This window comes from Mustela nivalis (genome assembly GCF_964662115.1).
Source record: "Mustela nivalis genome assembly, chromosome: 5".
Classification (NCBI taxonomy): domain Eukaryota; kingdom Metazoa; phylum Chordata; class Mammalia; order Carnivora; family Mustelidae; genus Mustela; species Mustela nivalis.
In genome coordinates, this window is record NC_139024.1 from 9,143,503 (window position 1) to 9,161,121 (window position 17,619).

General features: G+C 43.4%; 1 protein-coding gene across 6 annotated transcripts in view; it reads right to left on the reverse strand.

Annotated features, from left to right (window-relative positions):
- TULP4 (TUB like protein 4) overlaps positions 1–17,619 on the reverse strand; it is a 228,207-nt gene that overhangs the window by 154,055 nt on the left and 56,533 nt on the right. For 3 of the 6 annotated variants that reach the window (XM_082729563.1, XM_082729562.1, XM_082729564.1), the window contains one exon: positions 12,226–14,390. In XM_082729563.1, the coding sequence (XP_082585689.1) occupies positions 12,226–12,477 (252 nt within the window). In that variant the 5' untranslated portion in view covers positions 12,478–14,390. The remainder of the gene's footprint in view (positions 1–12,225; positions 14,391–17,619) is intronic. The other 3 variants (XM_082729565.1, XM_082729567.1, XM_082729566.1) reach the window with 2 other exon arrangements.

Below are 17,619 nucleotides of genomic sequence, written 5' to 3' on the forward strand. Positions count from 1 at the left end.
ACTAAACTAAAGAAAAAGTAGAGAGAAACTAATCCAAGTCATTTAAGAATATCAGTTGTTGCCTAGTTGTCCCCAGTGTGAGGGGAGGTGGCGTGCAGGGACACCCTGCCAGCAGACCCTGAGATCTTCTCTCTTAGCTCAGTGGCTAATATATAATACCAGGGACTGAATGGCTTAAACAACCAAAATTTTATCTCTCACAATTCTAGAAGCTGAAAATCCAGGTTCAAAGTGACCGACAAAGTAGGTTTCATAACAAGGCATCTTCTGTGGCTTGTAGACGGCCAGCATCCCACTGTGCATTCACCTGACCTCTTCTTTGCACACTAACGGGCGAGCGAGCAAGCTCTCTGGTGTCTCGTCTTACAAGGGAGCGAATTCCATCACAGGAGCCTCACTCCATGGCCTCCTCTAACCCAAACCACCTCCCTAAGGCTCCATCTCCAAATACTATCCCATTGGCAGACTGGGCTTCAAAATATGAATCTTGGGGAGACATTCAGTCTGTAATATCTTATTACGTAGGTGTGTTTCTGTATTAGGAAGGGAGACTCTGAGACTATTTCAGATGTATTATGAGATTGAGCAAACTATGGAAGGAAAAATACAAATATCAAATGAAGGAAGCCATGGGGGCGGTATGGAATTGGAAATATTGGCGTAAACTCAGGACTCCTAAATACACACATGTGCTATACACGTGTGTGTCAGTTTATCACCTCTCAGCTCCAAATGCACCTTTCCATGTCTGCACTGGTAAGACAATGGAATTCTCTTAAGCGTTTCTCCTTTAATATGAGCGTGATGTTCAACTTTTTCAGTTCAGGGCACTGGAGGGACACCATTGGGGAGTGAGAATTCCCAAGGGCCATGGGGGTGGGGGGATGCTGGGTGGGTGTGAGGAAATCCAGTAGAAACTGCCACAGCCACTCGCTCAGCACAGTCTCTCTTGTGAGCCCCTGGCCTTTGGCAAGTAACATCTCTGCAGTCCCCTCACCACAGAAACCAGAGCCCCTGCCACCTGTTCTCCCAGCTGTCCATGGCCTGGAAGGCTACACACTGAGTGGTCACTCCTTCTGTGAGCCCCCTTCCTCCAAGCTCCCGTGTGGCCCACTCACTCTGAGAACCTTCTACCCACAGACCGCCCCTGCATCCCACACCACCAGCTGGTGATCACTCGCTCCTCTGACTACTCTCCAAAGAGCTGTTTACTGCTCGCCTTCGGACTGCTCCAGTCTCGCTCAGCCAACAAACTCCTCTGCTATCTGCTGGGATGAACCACACCTTTGCCAGAGAGATCTGAACCTCCTTCCAAGCATGTCTTTTCCTTAGGTCCTCACCCCCAGTCCTAGGGTCCCATAGTTTCTTTGTATTTACTGTAACGCTTTTATCAGTTAATAGTTTCTCTGTTAAACTTTCCCTGTTTAACCTACAATGGGGTTTCTGTCTCCTAACTGACCCAGACCTCCACGGTACGTATATTTGCAGATATACATCCACTGAGAGCCCAATGGCAAGGAACACCCAGAAGCAATGGTCACATCTAGAGGCCAGATCTTGGTTTCTAATACCACCATATCCCTCCATACCCCGACAAAAGCAGAATTTCTCCTCAGAGAAATTATATATGAGATGAGGCTGGGACATCTTGCCATGTCCCAAAGAGGCATATATATATATGTATATATATATATATATGTGTTTATATATATGCATATATATATATATGCAGGGAGGACTGGAGTTTAAAATCAGCGTTTTGCAACCATCACAGTAAAGACTGGTTGCAAAGCAAGACTGGTTCAAGCAAGAATCAATGGATGATCAATCCACATAGGAACAGGAAATGTGCATTGTTTTAAAGTATCCTCCCACTGCCTGCTTGTAAATACAAGGGGAAAACACATTAACTACACAGCCAGAACACTGGATCAAAATTAACATCAGCGACGAGGAGCAGACAGATGCCGTGTGCCTCCATATGTGATACCCTAAGACCCAGCATCCAATATAACTCATGGAGGACTCAGCTGGGGATGATTCACCTGAATTTAATAATAATAAAAATCAGACACACTCCAAATGCAGAACATTCTATTAAAGAGGGGGAGGAGTATTCTTTCAAAATGCCAATGTCATAAAAGACAAAAAACAAAACAAAAACCCTAAAGAACTGTCCCAAAGTAAAGGGGCTTAAAGATACATAGTAACTAAATGCAATATGTGATCCTAACCTAGATCCTGTACTAGAGAAAAAAGTTCACAAAAGTGGAATATGGACAAAAATATATTAGAGTACTTACCCTACAACCCAGCAATCGCACTACTGAGTATTTACCCTGAGGATACAAATGTAGTGATCCGAAGGGGCAAGTGCACCTGAATGTTTATAGCAGCAATGTCCACAATAGCCAAACTATGGAAGGACCTAGATGTCCATCAACAGATGAATGGATAAAGGAGATGTGGTATATATCTACAATGGAATACTATGCAGCCATCAAAAGAAATGAAATCTCACCATTTGCGATGATGTGGAGGGAACTAGAGGGTATTATGCTTAGCAAAATAAGTCGAATGGAGAAAGACAATTATCTTATGATCTCCCAGATATGAGGAAGTGGAGATGCAATGTGGGAGGTTTGGGGGGTAGGAAAAGAATTAATGAAACAAGATGGGATGGGGAGGGAGACAAACCATAAGAGACTCTTAATCTCACAAAACAAACTGAGGGTTGCTGGGGGGTGGGAGGGTAGGGAAAGGGTAGGGAGGTTATGGACACTGGGGAGGGTATGTGCTATGCAGAGTGCTGTGAAGTGTGTAAACCTGGCGATTCACAGACCTGTACCCCTGGGGCTAATAATACATTATGTGTTAGTAAAAATTTTTTAAAATTAAATATATATATATATTAAAGTACTAAATTAATGCTGTATTTGCTGAAGTTGGTAACTGTACTATATTGGTTATGTGACAGAATGTCCTTATTCTTAGGAAATATACACTGAAATACTTCAGGATAAAGATCAAGATAAATATTCTCAAATGATTTGGGAGGGACACACACACACACAGGGCATGGAAGGGAGGGCTCAAGAGAAGGAGGGAGCACATAACACAAATGAGTGTAGGTTAACAAGAGGTGATTTTGAGTAAAAACTCAGTGTTCTTTTTACTTCCTGGCAACTTTGGTATAAGTTTGAAATTTTTTCCCAATAAAAACATTTTAAAAATGCCTTTCATCCAAGGTTCTAAGACATACATTAAAAATCTCTCTGGAGTAGGCATGCAGCTCTGCCACAATACTCAAAACAGTGCTGTCCAAAACTACATTGTCCAAACGAGCCACAGGTGGCAACTGAGATATGGCTAATTTGAAATTATATAGACCCAATATAGACCAGATTTCAAAGGTTTAATATGAAAAAAAGAACATAATAGTTTTTATATCAATTACAAGTTGAAATATTTAGATATATTGAGTTATATAAGCATTAATATTAATTTCACTTGTTACTTTTTATTTTAATGTAGCTACTAAAAACTTTCAAATTATATATGAGGCTCATATCATGTTTCTGTTGCACAATGCTGATCTAAAATACAGTAATTTTTTTTTTAAGAAGGTATTTTATCTCGGGCTCCTGGGTGTCTCAGTCAGCTAAGTGTCTGCCTTTGCCTCAGGTCATGATCTCGAGGTCAAGCCCTGCATTGGGCTCCCTGCTCAGCAGGGAGTCTGCTTTTCCCTCCTCTTCTGCCCCTCCCTCCTGCTCATGTGCACATGTGCTCTCTCAAATAAATAAATAAAATCTCTTTAAAAAATAAATAAAAAGGTATTCATCAATTAAACAAGTATGTCATTACTAGGGGAAAATGTCAATTGACGTTACAGATCCTAACTACCTTAAAATAATTTCAATCTTGGAACTAAGGTAGATAATTAGGCTTTTTGAAGGCATAATTAAGGTTAAAGAAAATTTCAAGGCCCAGAACACAGGAAAGAGCTCTTCAGTCATATTGTTTAGGTAAGTCCCTAATTAGTCACAAATGCCATCTATAGCAAATTTCCTGAAGAGGGGAAAAATAAAATCCAAGATCACGAAAACATCAAGTAAATGGAGAGACAATAGCCGGTTTTTCACATTTTTGTTTTCAAACTCTGAGTAAAATGAAGAAGATCAACTTCCCAAGCCCTCAACATTAACTTACAGCATCTTATCAACAAAGCCATTAAACATTTATTTCTTCTACAAAGAAGTTAATAAAATAGACCTTACAACCATGTTATTTCCAACGTTATTTATTTATCTTAAGGCTCTGATTAATGACCATGTCCTTAAACTCTACAACCTAAGAAGCAAGGAAAGAGAAGAGCGGTAAGACAGACAAAATTGGCTTCTGTCTCGAGCACCGTTAGGGGGTCACAAGCAGCAGAAGAGGTTAGAGGTGAGCTTGAACAGGAGGGTCACTCCAGGACAAAGAAAGGCCCCTGGGACGAGACAATCTCCTCTGTATTTAGTAGACCAAATCTAAGTAGGCCAAGTGGAAAAACAACAAATGCCAGTAAAGATTCCATAAAACAGCAATAATGAGGAAGAGAAACCAAATGTAGGCTGCCAGAAGGTACAACAAAAACACCCAGCGGTGTAATCATGGGCAAAACGCACAGGCATGTTTGTTTTGGAAGTTCAGAGTCCAGCATGTGGGCGGACCCAATTAGAAATACCCAACTGTGGCACAGTACAGATGCTCCCTTCTCGCTCCCTTCTCGCTCCCTTCCCGCACCCTCCTGGCCTGGCCCAGACCACATCCCAGAGAGACAATGTTGCTCAACTTCAGCCACAAACCTCCCGTTAGAGCACGACCCCCACTGCCCCGAGTGCCACACACCCACTGCTGCATCGTGCCTGCCGGGGGATGGACAGACGGCTCCCCCACACCTGAGGGCGTGAGGCAGGTGCGGTGAGCTCAGATGGAAGTAGGCGGGATGAATGAGCCCTGCTTAAAACGAAGTCAGGAATGCCTTATAGGTAAAGGAAGCAATACTCATGAGGTGACCAATGTTCCAGAATCCCAAACCTATAATAAAACTACTGGCACGAGCCCAGCCCCACTCCTAGCAAGAACACCTCCAATCTGCTCCTAATACCTCACCTGCCTCCCACCTCACATTCCACTCCCATATTTTGCAAACATGAGGCTACTCCTCAGCAGAGAGGCCATGGTTCCACTGTTTTAGCCTTGAAAGGAAAAGCAAATGGGTACAATACCCAAGGATGACAGTGAGTCTAACAGTAATCAAGAAAGAACAAAGACTTATGAGCTCTTTCGTGTATATCATCTGTGGATTCCAACTTCGGTCACCAGCACTGCAGGAGGCAGGTGTCATCGTCCTTTACGGATAATACAACCACAGCACAGAGGCAGTCAGGTCCAAGAACCCATGGGCTCACCTATTAATAAATCATGAACACAGATTCTATACTGGGAGAAATACTTATTTGCCCAGAACTTTCAGTAATAATCTTACTCACTCTCATTTTGACATGATGTAGCTTGAAGCTGCTTCCCTAGGAGGCTATTACCAAAAAAATTATTGCCTTGTGTCCACATTCCTCTCTCATTCTCTCTAGCAGAAATACACCCAAAAGACCATGTTTTCCTACACTGAAGTTACTTGCAGACATGATTATTTATTTCTGTTAGGAGAAAAAAAATTTTACACAAACTGCTAAGGGAAAAAAAAATTAATGCCATCATTATATTCTGGCTTTGGTTTAGGGGGAAAAATCTATATTTAATGCTTTTAAGAACCTTCAAAAATATCTTAACAGGAGATTTTGGATTTAAGTTTTCAAACTAAAGATGGTCCTAATCCTTCTCCCAGAAATCACTTCAGAGGAGCGCCTGGGTGGCTCAGTAGGTTAAGTGACCAGCTCTTGGTTTGCACTCAGGTCATGATCTCCTAATGGGGAGATCAGGCCAGCTCAGTGGGGAGTCTGCTTCCCCTCTGCCCCTGCCCCCATAGTGCACTTTCTTTCTCTTTCTCTCTTATCCTCGGTTGCTCGTGAAAAATAAAGAAAGAGAAAGAGAGAAAGAAAGAGATGAAAACAAACACAAAGGCCATATTCCACAACGCCCAGATCACAGCAAATGAAGACAGAAAATGGATAAGGAGTGGCAAGTGGAGTCCCAGAATAGTACAAAGCTAAACTGAGTGCCTCCAGAGAGATGCCAGCAGCAGAAAGCCTAGAAAGATTTAGGCATGAGCCCAGGTGCCCGGAGAAAAGCCACACACGAGTCAGCACGGCACAGGGCAGCAGCGGATGCTCCTTCCCTCAGAGCACTCCTGATGGAAGCAGGCAGGCTTGTCCCTCACAGTGTCAGATGATGACAGCTCATTCTCCCGGCACCACAAACCAAAGACAACAGCCTTGGGTCCTGGCACCATGAAGATGGTAGAGGGACTGAACCCTGGGTGATTTTCTGAGAGGTTAAGAGGATGAATCTATGGGGCTCCTGGTTCAGTCTCAACTCTGTCAATGAGAGATATGTCACCTTGGGCAAGCTGTTTAGCCCCTCCCTCTGTACCTCAGTTTCCTCCGCTATAAAATATGATAAAAACAGGTTCAAAATCGGAGAGTTGATGAGTTAAATGAGTTAAAGCTCTTAGAATGGCGTCTAACACAGAGTGCACAAGATAATACCAGCTGCTTCACCTCTTCCTATCGCCTCCTCTTCCCCAGCACACACACACACACACACACACACACACACGCACCCCTTAGCTCTCTAATGCTGGCAGCAGAAGTAAATTCACAGGCATGTGACTGGAAGGGCCTTATCTAGAGAAACTGAACAACCCCAGAGAAATATGCCTGGATGCTGACATTTGGCAGTTAGCAAAGAAACTGCCGGTTCTCCCCCAGATTATTCCACAGTAAAATCCACCAGCTGAAACGCCCTCCCATGCACACATACACAGAGGTGCCAAAGAGCTTTATGGTATATTACTTTTAAACATCATCATGAAATTCCAGAATATCTACGTTAAAGAGCAGTTGCCAAAACTTGCAGATTTTTTTTAACAGATCACATATAGAGGATTTAGAATAATAACAGTCAATTTATAAAGCCCCCATGATGTACCAGGCACTGTTCTAAATGCTTCACCTACAGTTACTCACTTAATCCTTACAACAAATCTACATGAGAAAAGTACAATTTGTAAACCATTTCACAAATGAGAAGATTAACAGTAAAGAGATGTTAAATAATATACTTAAATTTAGGATTTGGAGTCTAGCTTCAGAGTCTGAACTACTGTGCTTCCCAATAATAGCTCTCCAAGTCTGAAGACTATGGAAAGATGCTGTCAAAATGTGGAAGAAACCAACCTAGAAAGCTATACCCAGACAAACTATCAATCAACAGTGAAGGAAGAATTAAGACATTTTCAGACGTATGTCTTGAAATTCATGACTTACAAATTTTTTCTTAGGAAAATACTGGTGATTATGTTCCAGCGAAAAAATGAGGTAAACCAAGAAAGAGAAAGATACAAAGTCAAAGAACCAAAAGATATAGCAAAAGTAAGAGGCAAAGGAAATTATCAAGGTGATGAAAAAGGGAAGTTCAGTAAGTGAGCTGGACAGCAAGTCCTCCAAAGAGTAGGGGGAGGGCAAAGGACTCCCAGATGGAGGTCCCCAGGGAAAAAACCAAAAACAGAAAGAACAAATAAATCATCTTACTGGTCTGAACATGTAGAAAAATACTGAAAATGCTGGAAGATTTGCAACAGATAAAGAAACCAAACCACTAGGAAAAATAAAACCTTTTTTTTTTTTTTTAGGAAAAAAAAAATATATATTTATTTATTTGTCAGAGAGAGTGAGTAAGCACATGAGCACGAGCACAGGGAGCAACAAGCAGAGGGAGAAGCAGGCTCCCCACTAAGTAAGGAGCCCGATGTGGGACTCAATCCCAGGACCCAGGGATCATCACCTGAGCCAACAGCAGCCACTTAACCAACTGAGCCACCCAGGCATCCTGCAAAGGAAGACTACTTTCCTCGCAAAGGAAAAAATTCCTGAACAGTAAAGGAAATAAAATCATAGTATCCTACTTGACTTGCCTGGGCACAATACTGACACGGTTTAAATAACATAAACACTGAATAATGAGTTACCCAATTACGACAGAGCAATACCAGGATGACTGGCTTGCAGGGCAAGGCTGGGCTGAGCGACTAAGGAAGGGAGAGCCGCATCACCTGCCAAGATAGGAAAGAAGCCAACATACAAAATCCCAACACTGATTAATCAAACAGGTAATAAAGAAGCTTTCAGTGAACAGCCTGAACAGGAGGCGGGGGCAGGAAACAGAAGTGAGAACACCGCTATTTTTCATTATTAGCATTTACCTGTGTGTACGTGTTCCTGTGATAAAGACGAACTCACACTCCTGAGCTCTGGCATAAAAATAGGTAAGCCAGGTTAGGTGAAACAAAACTCTGATCTCAATATAGAGAAACAGTCTTATTTCTGCTTCTTCGCTAAAACAGTTCCCTGTTCAAAATAACAATTCGTCAGGGTGCCTGGGTGCTCAGTGGGTTAAGCCTCTGCCTTCGGCTCAGGTCGTGATCTCGGGGTTCTGGGATCGAGCCCCACATCGGGCTCTCTGCTCAGCAGGGGAGCCTGCTTCTTCCTTTCTCTCTCTCTCTCTCTCTCTGCCTACCTCTCTGCCTACTTGTGATCTCTGTCTGTCAAATAAATAAATAAAATCTTTAAAAAACAAACAAAACAAAATAGCGATTCATAAGACACATTTAAAAGAGCTGTTTCTCACATACATCTTCCACCTATAATATCTGGTTAAACTCTGACTCAAGAGTCTTCCTGAAGCCATCCATACACTATCTTAGCATCAGGATGACAGGTTTAGACGTTACTTCTTGAAGACTATTATTTTTATAATAAACTATCTTAAAATTATAAATATATAAATACAATAATATAAGTTAAAGAACATAATAAATATTAAAATAATCAAATAAATTCCATAATAAATTAAGTCAATGCTATTAATTCAACTTTCTACATCGGTGGATCAAATAAAAAAGAAGATCTATCCCTCACCAGGAAAATTAAATTAACTATGGCTACAATTGGGAAATTTAAAAATAAAAATTTTTAAAGATTTTATTTATTTATTTTTTGACAGTGAGAGACAGAGATCACAAGTAGGCAGAGCAGCAGGCAGAGAGAGTTGGGGAAGCAGGCTTCCCGCTGAGCAGAGAGCCAGATGAGGAGGTTCCATCCCAGGACCCTAAGATGTGACCTGAGCCGAAGGCAGAAGCCTAACCCACTGAGCCACCCAGGCACCCCAAAAATAAAATTTTTAAACATACATTTACTTCATTCATATATTGCTCCACCCTTCCAGCCTCACTATGAAGATCCTCCTATCCCATTTTCCCCACTCAGAAAAGCTTTAATCCTAACGCTGGAAAATAAAAATGGATCAACTTAGTAGTACCCTTTAGTTTTTTTTTTTTTTTTTTAAAGATTTTATTTATTTATTTGTCAGAGAGAGAGCGAGAGCGAGCACAGGCAGACAGAGTGGAAGGCAGAGTCAGAGGGAGAGGGAGAAGCAGGCTCCCTGCGGGGCAAGGAGCCCGATGTGGGACTCGATCCCAGGACGCTGGGATCATGACCTGAGCCGAAGGCAGCTGCTTAACCAACTGAGCCACCCAGGCGTCCCGAGTACCCTTTAGTTTTAAATTCCCTTCCAGCATATAAAATTAGGTAAGTACCCACTGTTTGTTTCATTGTTATTATGTACAAGTTTACCTGAAAAACTGTAAGAAAGGCTGAGGGACTGTGGTTTTGCAATTGGTATCTTTAATTATCTGCATATAATTAAACTTTCAAATCTCCTATGCACACCAGCAAAGCCCCCAATTCCACCTGGCAGCCGTGAGCTCCTTCTGCCCCCACTGCACCAGCAGGGTGACCCTACAGAGAGCCTCCCCCATCGATTACAACAAAGAACAGCGGCTTCTGGTTCATGCTCTCTGAATGGGATTCACCTACATGGTGAGCACTTAGAAGGCCTACCGGGAAGGAGGCAAGACAGACATACTCACCTAGCATACTCAAATATGCTCCAATAAACAGAGCTCGTTGCTTGACCAGAAGAGCCACCCAAAGTGAGTCACTAACAAATTATATTTATTTAACTCAGGTTGTGAAGACGAGCATGTCAATTTTCAAACTTGACTGCAACTGCATGCTGATACATTAAGCCCAGAAACAGCTACATCTGAGCACTGTGTAAATCAGATAGATTATTAAGGCAGGACCTTGCTTAAACCTTCTGCCCTGGATTAACTGGCGTACAGAATGCCCTGATATGAGTAAAATCCCCATTACAAACCAGGGTATACCTGTACACAGTAAACATTTCATAGTTCAGCAGGAAGAGCTAAGCATGTCAACCTCCTATCGACTATGGTGGATTTGTCCCAGGGATGGCAAAATATACATACAGGTCCCGTCCTTGTCCAGCCAGACTCCAAATGCATCTTCCCGGGGGTACCCCTGGTGTGATAAGGTGAATACAGACATGTGCTTAGGTTGGAGCCAAAGGAAACCCAGCACCTCATGTCACACAGAAGAGAGAAACTGCTTCTCGGAGGCCAGAATGTAGCTTAATCTTCTTGTATCCTCTGGGGAGCGGGGGGAACCTATCCAAATTCTATTTCTCAAGACCTCGCAGAAAGGTCCTCTTCATAACAAAATCTGTGTAAACTTCAGCCTTAGTTCTTTCAATGACCTAAATCTTTCTTTCCATACTTAGCTGAAACACACACAGAGAAAGAGATATCCAGGTGCACACGTTGCCTTTACTGCCAGATGGTGGACTCCCAGCAGGCACAATCCATAATTCATCTCGGCCCGTGGTGGCGAGTCCACACAGCACCCAGCACTCGGCAGAGATGCCATGAACACCTACCGACTGCATATGTGTTTTCAACTCTTAACTGTGAACCAAAAATCAAAAAACACTGTTCCTGGCCTCACAAGTCAGACTAGTAAGGAAATGGAACGGTACTGAGTAGCATGCAAGGGCTGGACAGTAAGAATACAGTTAAGTAAGTCGGCGTACGAGGCACACAATGTCGTCATCCACACGCCCAGAGCCCGCCACTTTCAAAGCCCTCACAAAACCATATTCTCACAGATCCTTACAACAACTCTGAAAGAAAGGAATTATTATTTCAGTTTAACCATGAGTGATCTAATGACTTGAATGACTCGCACAGGACCACACCAGCTAGTTAAATGGTGGAGCTAGAACTTCTTATAACAAGCATATGGGGACAAAAGGAACAGAAATGGGAGAGGACCGCACCCCGGAAATACAGCCCAGTCGTCTCCTGCAGCCATCACTAGGATACCACAATGGGTGACCACAAATCCACCAACTCACCTTTTTGTGAAGAATTCATAAGGAAGACAAAAAAGATTTGCAATGATTTTTCATTGGCTTTCACCCCAAATTAGTCATATTTTCTCACTAGTGTTAGTGCACAGATCCTTAACTGTGTTAAGTATGCAGATAGAGCACAATCTCAATATCATACACCCAACAGATAGGAAAATCAATGGCTCTTGTCCAGTGGATTAGTGTCACCTCTGCCCAATTAACTCCTTCGTTCTTGCACCTCCAAGTACAAGAAATACATGGCAGGTGTTAAACCATCACCCAGAGCAAGGCGGCTGTTAACCGTTGAAGGTGAAAAGGACACTACCACCCTTCTGTTGACAGCACCAGCCTCACACAGGGGCAGTTAACTCTGTTACGCAGAAAGAGTGACTAAAAAGGCCGAGAGCACGACACGCTGGTTAGATCATCCAACCGAACCTCCCAGCCTGGGCAGAGCCGCCCTGGTGCCCGTGCCCGTGCCGGCGTGTAGCACGCTGCCAGGAGAGGAGAGTGAGGGCGCCCAAGAGAACAGACACGCTCGGGGAGGGACACAGGCTACTGGGAACCGTGTCCACCTTAACGCATTCCCACTGGGACACGGGAGACAGAATTCACAGTTTGAATAGTGTCCCTCGGCAGCAAGCGGAGAAAACGACAAAGCGAGCTCTGAACCCACGGGGAGCAGGCTCAAGACCACAGACACTGAGACAGAAAGTGCAATGAGCCCGAGCTCACCTCGCTGTTGTGGCCCCGCAGGTTGAAGTTTATTCTCTGCGGCGTGTTTCTGTCCCGGCGGCAATGGCTCGAGGTGAAGGTCACCCCGACGACGCCACGGCCGTTACCCGTGGCCAGCCAGCCCTCCTCATAGTAGCGCCTCCGGCACACCGGCTTCTCCTTCTCACTCTTGGGAACACGCCCCTTCCAGGACAGGCAGAGGATGTTGGAGTCACTGCAAAGGACAGGCCCATGTTCCACTGCTGCATACATACTTTTTCTCAGTGAACCGTTTTATTTAAAAAGTAATGCTGAATGCCAAAAAACTCAAACTGATTCTTTTCATGGATCAACTGACTGATGTGATTTTGTGGTTGGCTTGCGCTGTTTTCCCAGACCCCTTTTAATGAAGACCGACCTGGATCTAATTACAAGGTTATTTTATAAAGATCCACCCAAATGCATAGTGAAAAAATCCCTCTAGAAAAGATGATGGCAGTCTGCTAGGAAAAGGTAATGCTTAAAAACAACACGTGTCCATTTTTATTTTCAAGTCCTTAGAGGAAGAGCCACATTACCACGTGCTGATCAAGAAACGGGGTTTTCTTCTTTTCACTCAACTTGGTTATTCTCATTCAGCCTGAGATTCCAGTTTAGTGTAATATGATTCCAGAGACAAAGGGTTGCAAATACATAGATTTCAAGTAACTTAAGGCTTTAAAGAATCCCTCGAGCTGGAATTTTCTCTTCAAAAGTTCAGATGCAGAGACAGAACACATGGGATCATCTTCCTTCTGAAGCCACCCTCTGGCACGTTTTCTCGACTAGACCAATTTCTGTTGCTGAAGCTGAAAAAGATTGCATAAAGGGGAAAAAAGGCACACAAACCGTGCAAAACAGACCAGAGTTTGTGCAGACAGCAGTCCAAGTTCAGGAAGGAAAAAAGACTCTCCCCACTGTCCTGAACCAGAAACGTCCCCCCTCAGGGCCCAGCCTGGCTTCCCGGCAGGCAGGTTGCTGTGTCCTCGCAGAGAGCTGGGCTCCATCTGACCGGCCCGCCACAGACCGGTGCGCTCCTTGGTGCCATAAAGGTGGAGAGAGAAAACCACTTCACTGGGAGCCAGAAGGTTCTAAAGCTCTTGAGTGTTCGCTTCGGGTGAATCCTAAATCCTCTGGTTGACAAACCCGAGAGTCACTACAGGATTCTGTCTCTTTACCCCGTCTCCTTCCTCCCTCCCCTTCTGGCTTCTCCCCTTTCCGCTCCTAAAGATCACCTATTTCTCCAGCTTGAAAAAAAAGACTCATCTCAGAATTAAGTCCATCAAGTAGAGAAAGCGCAGACAAGAGTCCAGGTCTCCCGCACTTGATCCCTAGAGAGTCAGCCTGTCCCGCTGACGGGCGCTCTCCGGCTCACATTCAGAGATGCGTGCAAACGCCACGGGTGCAGTCCAAGGAAAAGAAGCTTTGCTTGGATGTTCCTTGATACTTACTTTGTAAATACTGGTTTCAGTTGCTACTTTAAAATATTATCCTATAGATACGGGAAAGGAAAAGGAAAATAATAAATTAAAACTTCGAGAACACAGTTAACTGAAAAAGGCAAAGGAACCAGTTCATCGTTCAGATTTGTCCCATCATACCTGACCTTGCTTTCCTGAAGTCACACACAGCCAGAATTACTTCAGTCCAGAGTTTTGAAGTCTGTCCAAATTACCAAAAACACTGGAAAATAAAGTGCAAAGCCCACTGCATGACGCTGCCTGCACCGCTCGACACCACACTTCTCCCCCAGCCACCTTCTCACTTAGTTCCTTCTTTAAGCTGCAGAGGTATTTTTGAGGCTTGAACCGTGAAAGTTTTTTTTTCTTCTTTTTGCAAACTTTCTTTACCCGTGAAGACCATGTGGAAAACTGACCATCAGTAACATATTTTTCTCCCCGGGCTCCTGGGCCCAGTAGTGTCAAGTTGATCCATCTGATTCTTAAATTAATTTTCATCAGTTGTAAAACTCTTCAAGTGTGCACAAGAATGAGCCTGTCTTCTGGTGTAAATGTGTGTGTGTACAAAGAAGGTTTCAGATATACACAGACATATGCTCTTCGATGGGCACCAAAGCGTCCGCCTTCCCAGTCATTTCAGGAACCATCTGAGTAATCACAGCTTGAAGGCCCTGGAGCCTCACGAATCTGTAAAACAAAATACGATATGAAAAAAAAGAACTTCAACACCCTGATGAAGAAAGGTTCTAACTGAATAACTGCTGTAACTGAAACTGGGGGACCCCATCTTTACACTCAGACACACACTCACCAAACAGAGCTACTGATTGCTCAAATTCAAATAGGAAAGTGGTGCACCTAGCCTGCTCAGAGCCAAGGGACAACAAAGGGAGTCTGAATGCCATGTAGCACTTATTCAATCTGCCAGCAGCTGGACGTATCTGAATAAAATCATCCCCTCCGCTCTCCCAGATGGCGCCATCCTTTCTAAGACTCGTCCCGCATGTGCCAACTCTGGCCCTCTGGAGGCCATCATCCTAATTAAGTGGGCAACCTCGAAAAGGAGACTCAAGAGGCTCAGGCAAGTTACCTGACTGGCTTTTTCATTATAGGTAAAAGCTGTTGCCTGAAGACACAAGAAGCAAGGGCCTTTAAGAATGCCTCCATCCCTGAGTGCTGGCACATCAGAGCAAAGAAGAGCTATTTTCATAGCTTATAAGCTGTCTACTAGTGATAAAGTCCTGGAGAATCTACCTCCAGCAAATCCTCGCTCTCTCTTCCTTCCTACTGCCATCAGTCCAGGCCTGCATCCCACCCACAAAAACACTGGACAATGCCACACCATCCCACACTATCCCACCTTCCAGAGGGCCCTCAGGGTAACCTTTCTAAGTTTCAAGGCTACTTGAAGAACCTACACTGTTCTCCCCTGGCCCAGGAAGTCCCCTAGAGGGCAGTTAAACAGTCTCGCTCCACCAAAAACACCCGCCACTGAAAGTCTATGCATTTCTGACCAGTTCCATGGAGATGTTGATGCTACTGGTCTGGGGACCAGGTTTTGAGAACCTCCAGTCTATGGGATCAAACCCCAGCAAGACCCTTCTCCTCTTCTCTGGCCACAGCCTCTGGGGTCCAGCCCTGCCTGTGTCACACTGTTGCATCTGGACATTTCCTGCCCTGGAAAGTACTGTGTCGTTCCTCTCCTTCATGTCTCCACTCCCTGCCAAGCCCCCACACACTTCCTTTAAGAGCCGCCTGCAATAACAACTGCTCGGCAAAGCCTCGCAGAGCACCTGGGACTACCTTCCATAATAGCACTCAATCCCTGCATTCGAACACTCTTCTCTAGGCTCCTAGGGGCGGGGAACCTGTCTTTCTCATTGCTGGCATAGAATTCAGTGTAAAGTAGGTATTCAAGTCAAAGTTTACAGGAGGCGGGCAGGAGCAAGGCAGCAGCTACATGTAGTTTCCCTGAGATACTCTAACTCAGATGAGTCATGGTATATATGTTTTGTATGAGCCTATAAATCAAAACCACATTCTCTCAGGAATTCTCTCAAGGAAGCACTTGTACCTGTGGGAGGGGGAGTAAAAACAAATGCTATAAAATTCAAAGTCACACCACGTTCTTCTTTCTCAAATGCTGATACCACTGTATAACATAGCCTTAGTCCCTATTCTGACTTGGGGCAGCCACAGATGGGAAAAGCAGACACAACTTCTCAAGACCCAGCTATATACACACAGGTTTTAAACTATTTAATAGGAGAATCCATGATTATTAAAGCATCCACATTATGTATGACAGGGTAAACTGTCCATTCCCCTGAAATCCTCCCAGGGGATCCATAATGTCAAAAATATTTTCATAATAACACTAAGACATTATTTGCCTTCTTCATTGTACTGACAGTTGTATCAATGGTGCGAAAGCAACAGTGGGTCAGACTCAGCTCGTTAGTGCCAGGGAAGGCACTGGTACCAAAAGGTACCAGTACTCACGGGGTTTTGTAAAAATGTCAGTTTCACTTCACAATATTCTTGATGCAGGGGCACTTGGGTGGTTAAGTCAGTTAAGTGACCAAATCTTGATTGTGGCTCAGGTCACGATTTCAGGGTCCTGCGATCAAGCCCCAAGCAGGGCTCCGTGCCCAACCGGGAGTCTGCTCAGAGTCTCTCCCTCACTCCCTCTACCCCTCCCTCTGTGCTTTCTCTCTCTCTAAAATAAATAAATAAATAAATCCTTTTTTTTTTTTTTTGAAAGAAAGAGAAAATAAATCTTTTTTAAAAAAGAATATTCTGGATGCAGTACATATTAATTTTATTAAGTCTCAACCATTAGCACATGGTTGGTTAATAGTCTGTGTTTCAAACCACCCAGCACACAGGACACATCCCTGCTCATTCGTGAAGTGCAAGGGTGACCCGGGAGAAGCACCTGTGCTGTCGTGCAAATTACAAGCTGAGCTGAGGTTTGTTCCATGTTTACTGAGAAGAATGAATGACAAATTAGGGTAATCCAGGCTTGGGTCTTCGGCAGACATTTTCTCGAACATGAACAAAGGGAGCATGTCCCTTTAAGGAAAAAACTGACAGGATTTGCTACCTATTAACAAAAGTTGAGTGCTCAAGTTAAAACCAGAACTTTGGGAAAACCAGTGTCTATCACCATGAGCTTGACAGCTCCCTAAGATTTAAAGATAACCTGCATGCAACTGAAGGTAAACATTAACAAATGTGCATTTTTTTATATTACATGTCATATCTCATAGTGTGTATCTGGAAGATACACATAACTTGGTGGACCAATATTTTCCAAGTGACCAATCCGTAAGGCTACAAGTTACACTTGAGTAAAAGGGCCACTGAGGTGCAAGAAAGACAAAAAAATTTTGATCTAACCAAGTATGAAAAACTCACCAATAACATTTAAAATTCCCTATTGCTACTAACCTTTAAGAAAATGTCACTTGTTAAGTTTTAATATAGTATAAAAAATCCATGATTATCTGAAAAGATTATTAGAATACTTCTTCCTTTTCCAACTACATATCTGTGTGATCAGATTTTCTTCATTTATTTTAGCACAAACAGCATGCTGCCACAGCCTGTGGAAGCAGATCCGAGGGGCCGGCTATCTTTTACTAAGTCAGATGTTAAAGTTATTTTGTAAAGATATAAAATAATGCCAATCTTCTTGGTTTCAATGTTTTTAGTGAGAAAATGGTTTTTTTCCCCCCATAGGAAACATATTTAAAAGGTTTAGTGGGCTTATTATTTTTAAATGAATCAATAACTGTTAAAAATTTCTGTTTTATTCCTAGTACAGTAAATATCAACAGCTAACATGCACATCAGCCAAAGCCCTGTGGGTCTTCTACAGTTTTAGGACTATGAAGGGTCCCTGAGACCAAAA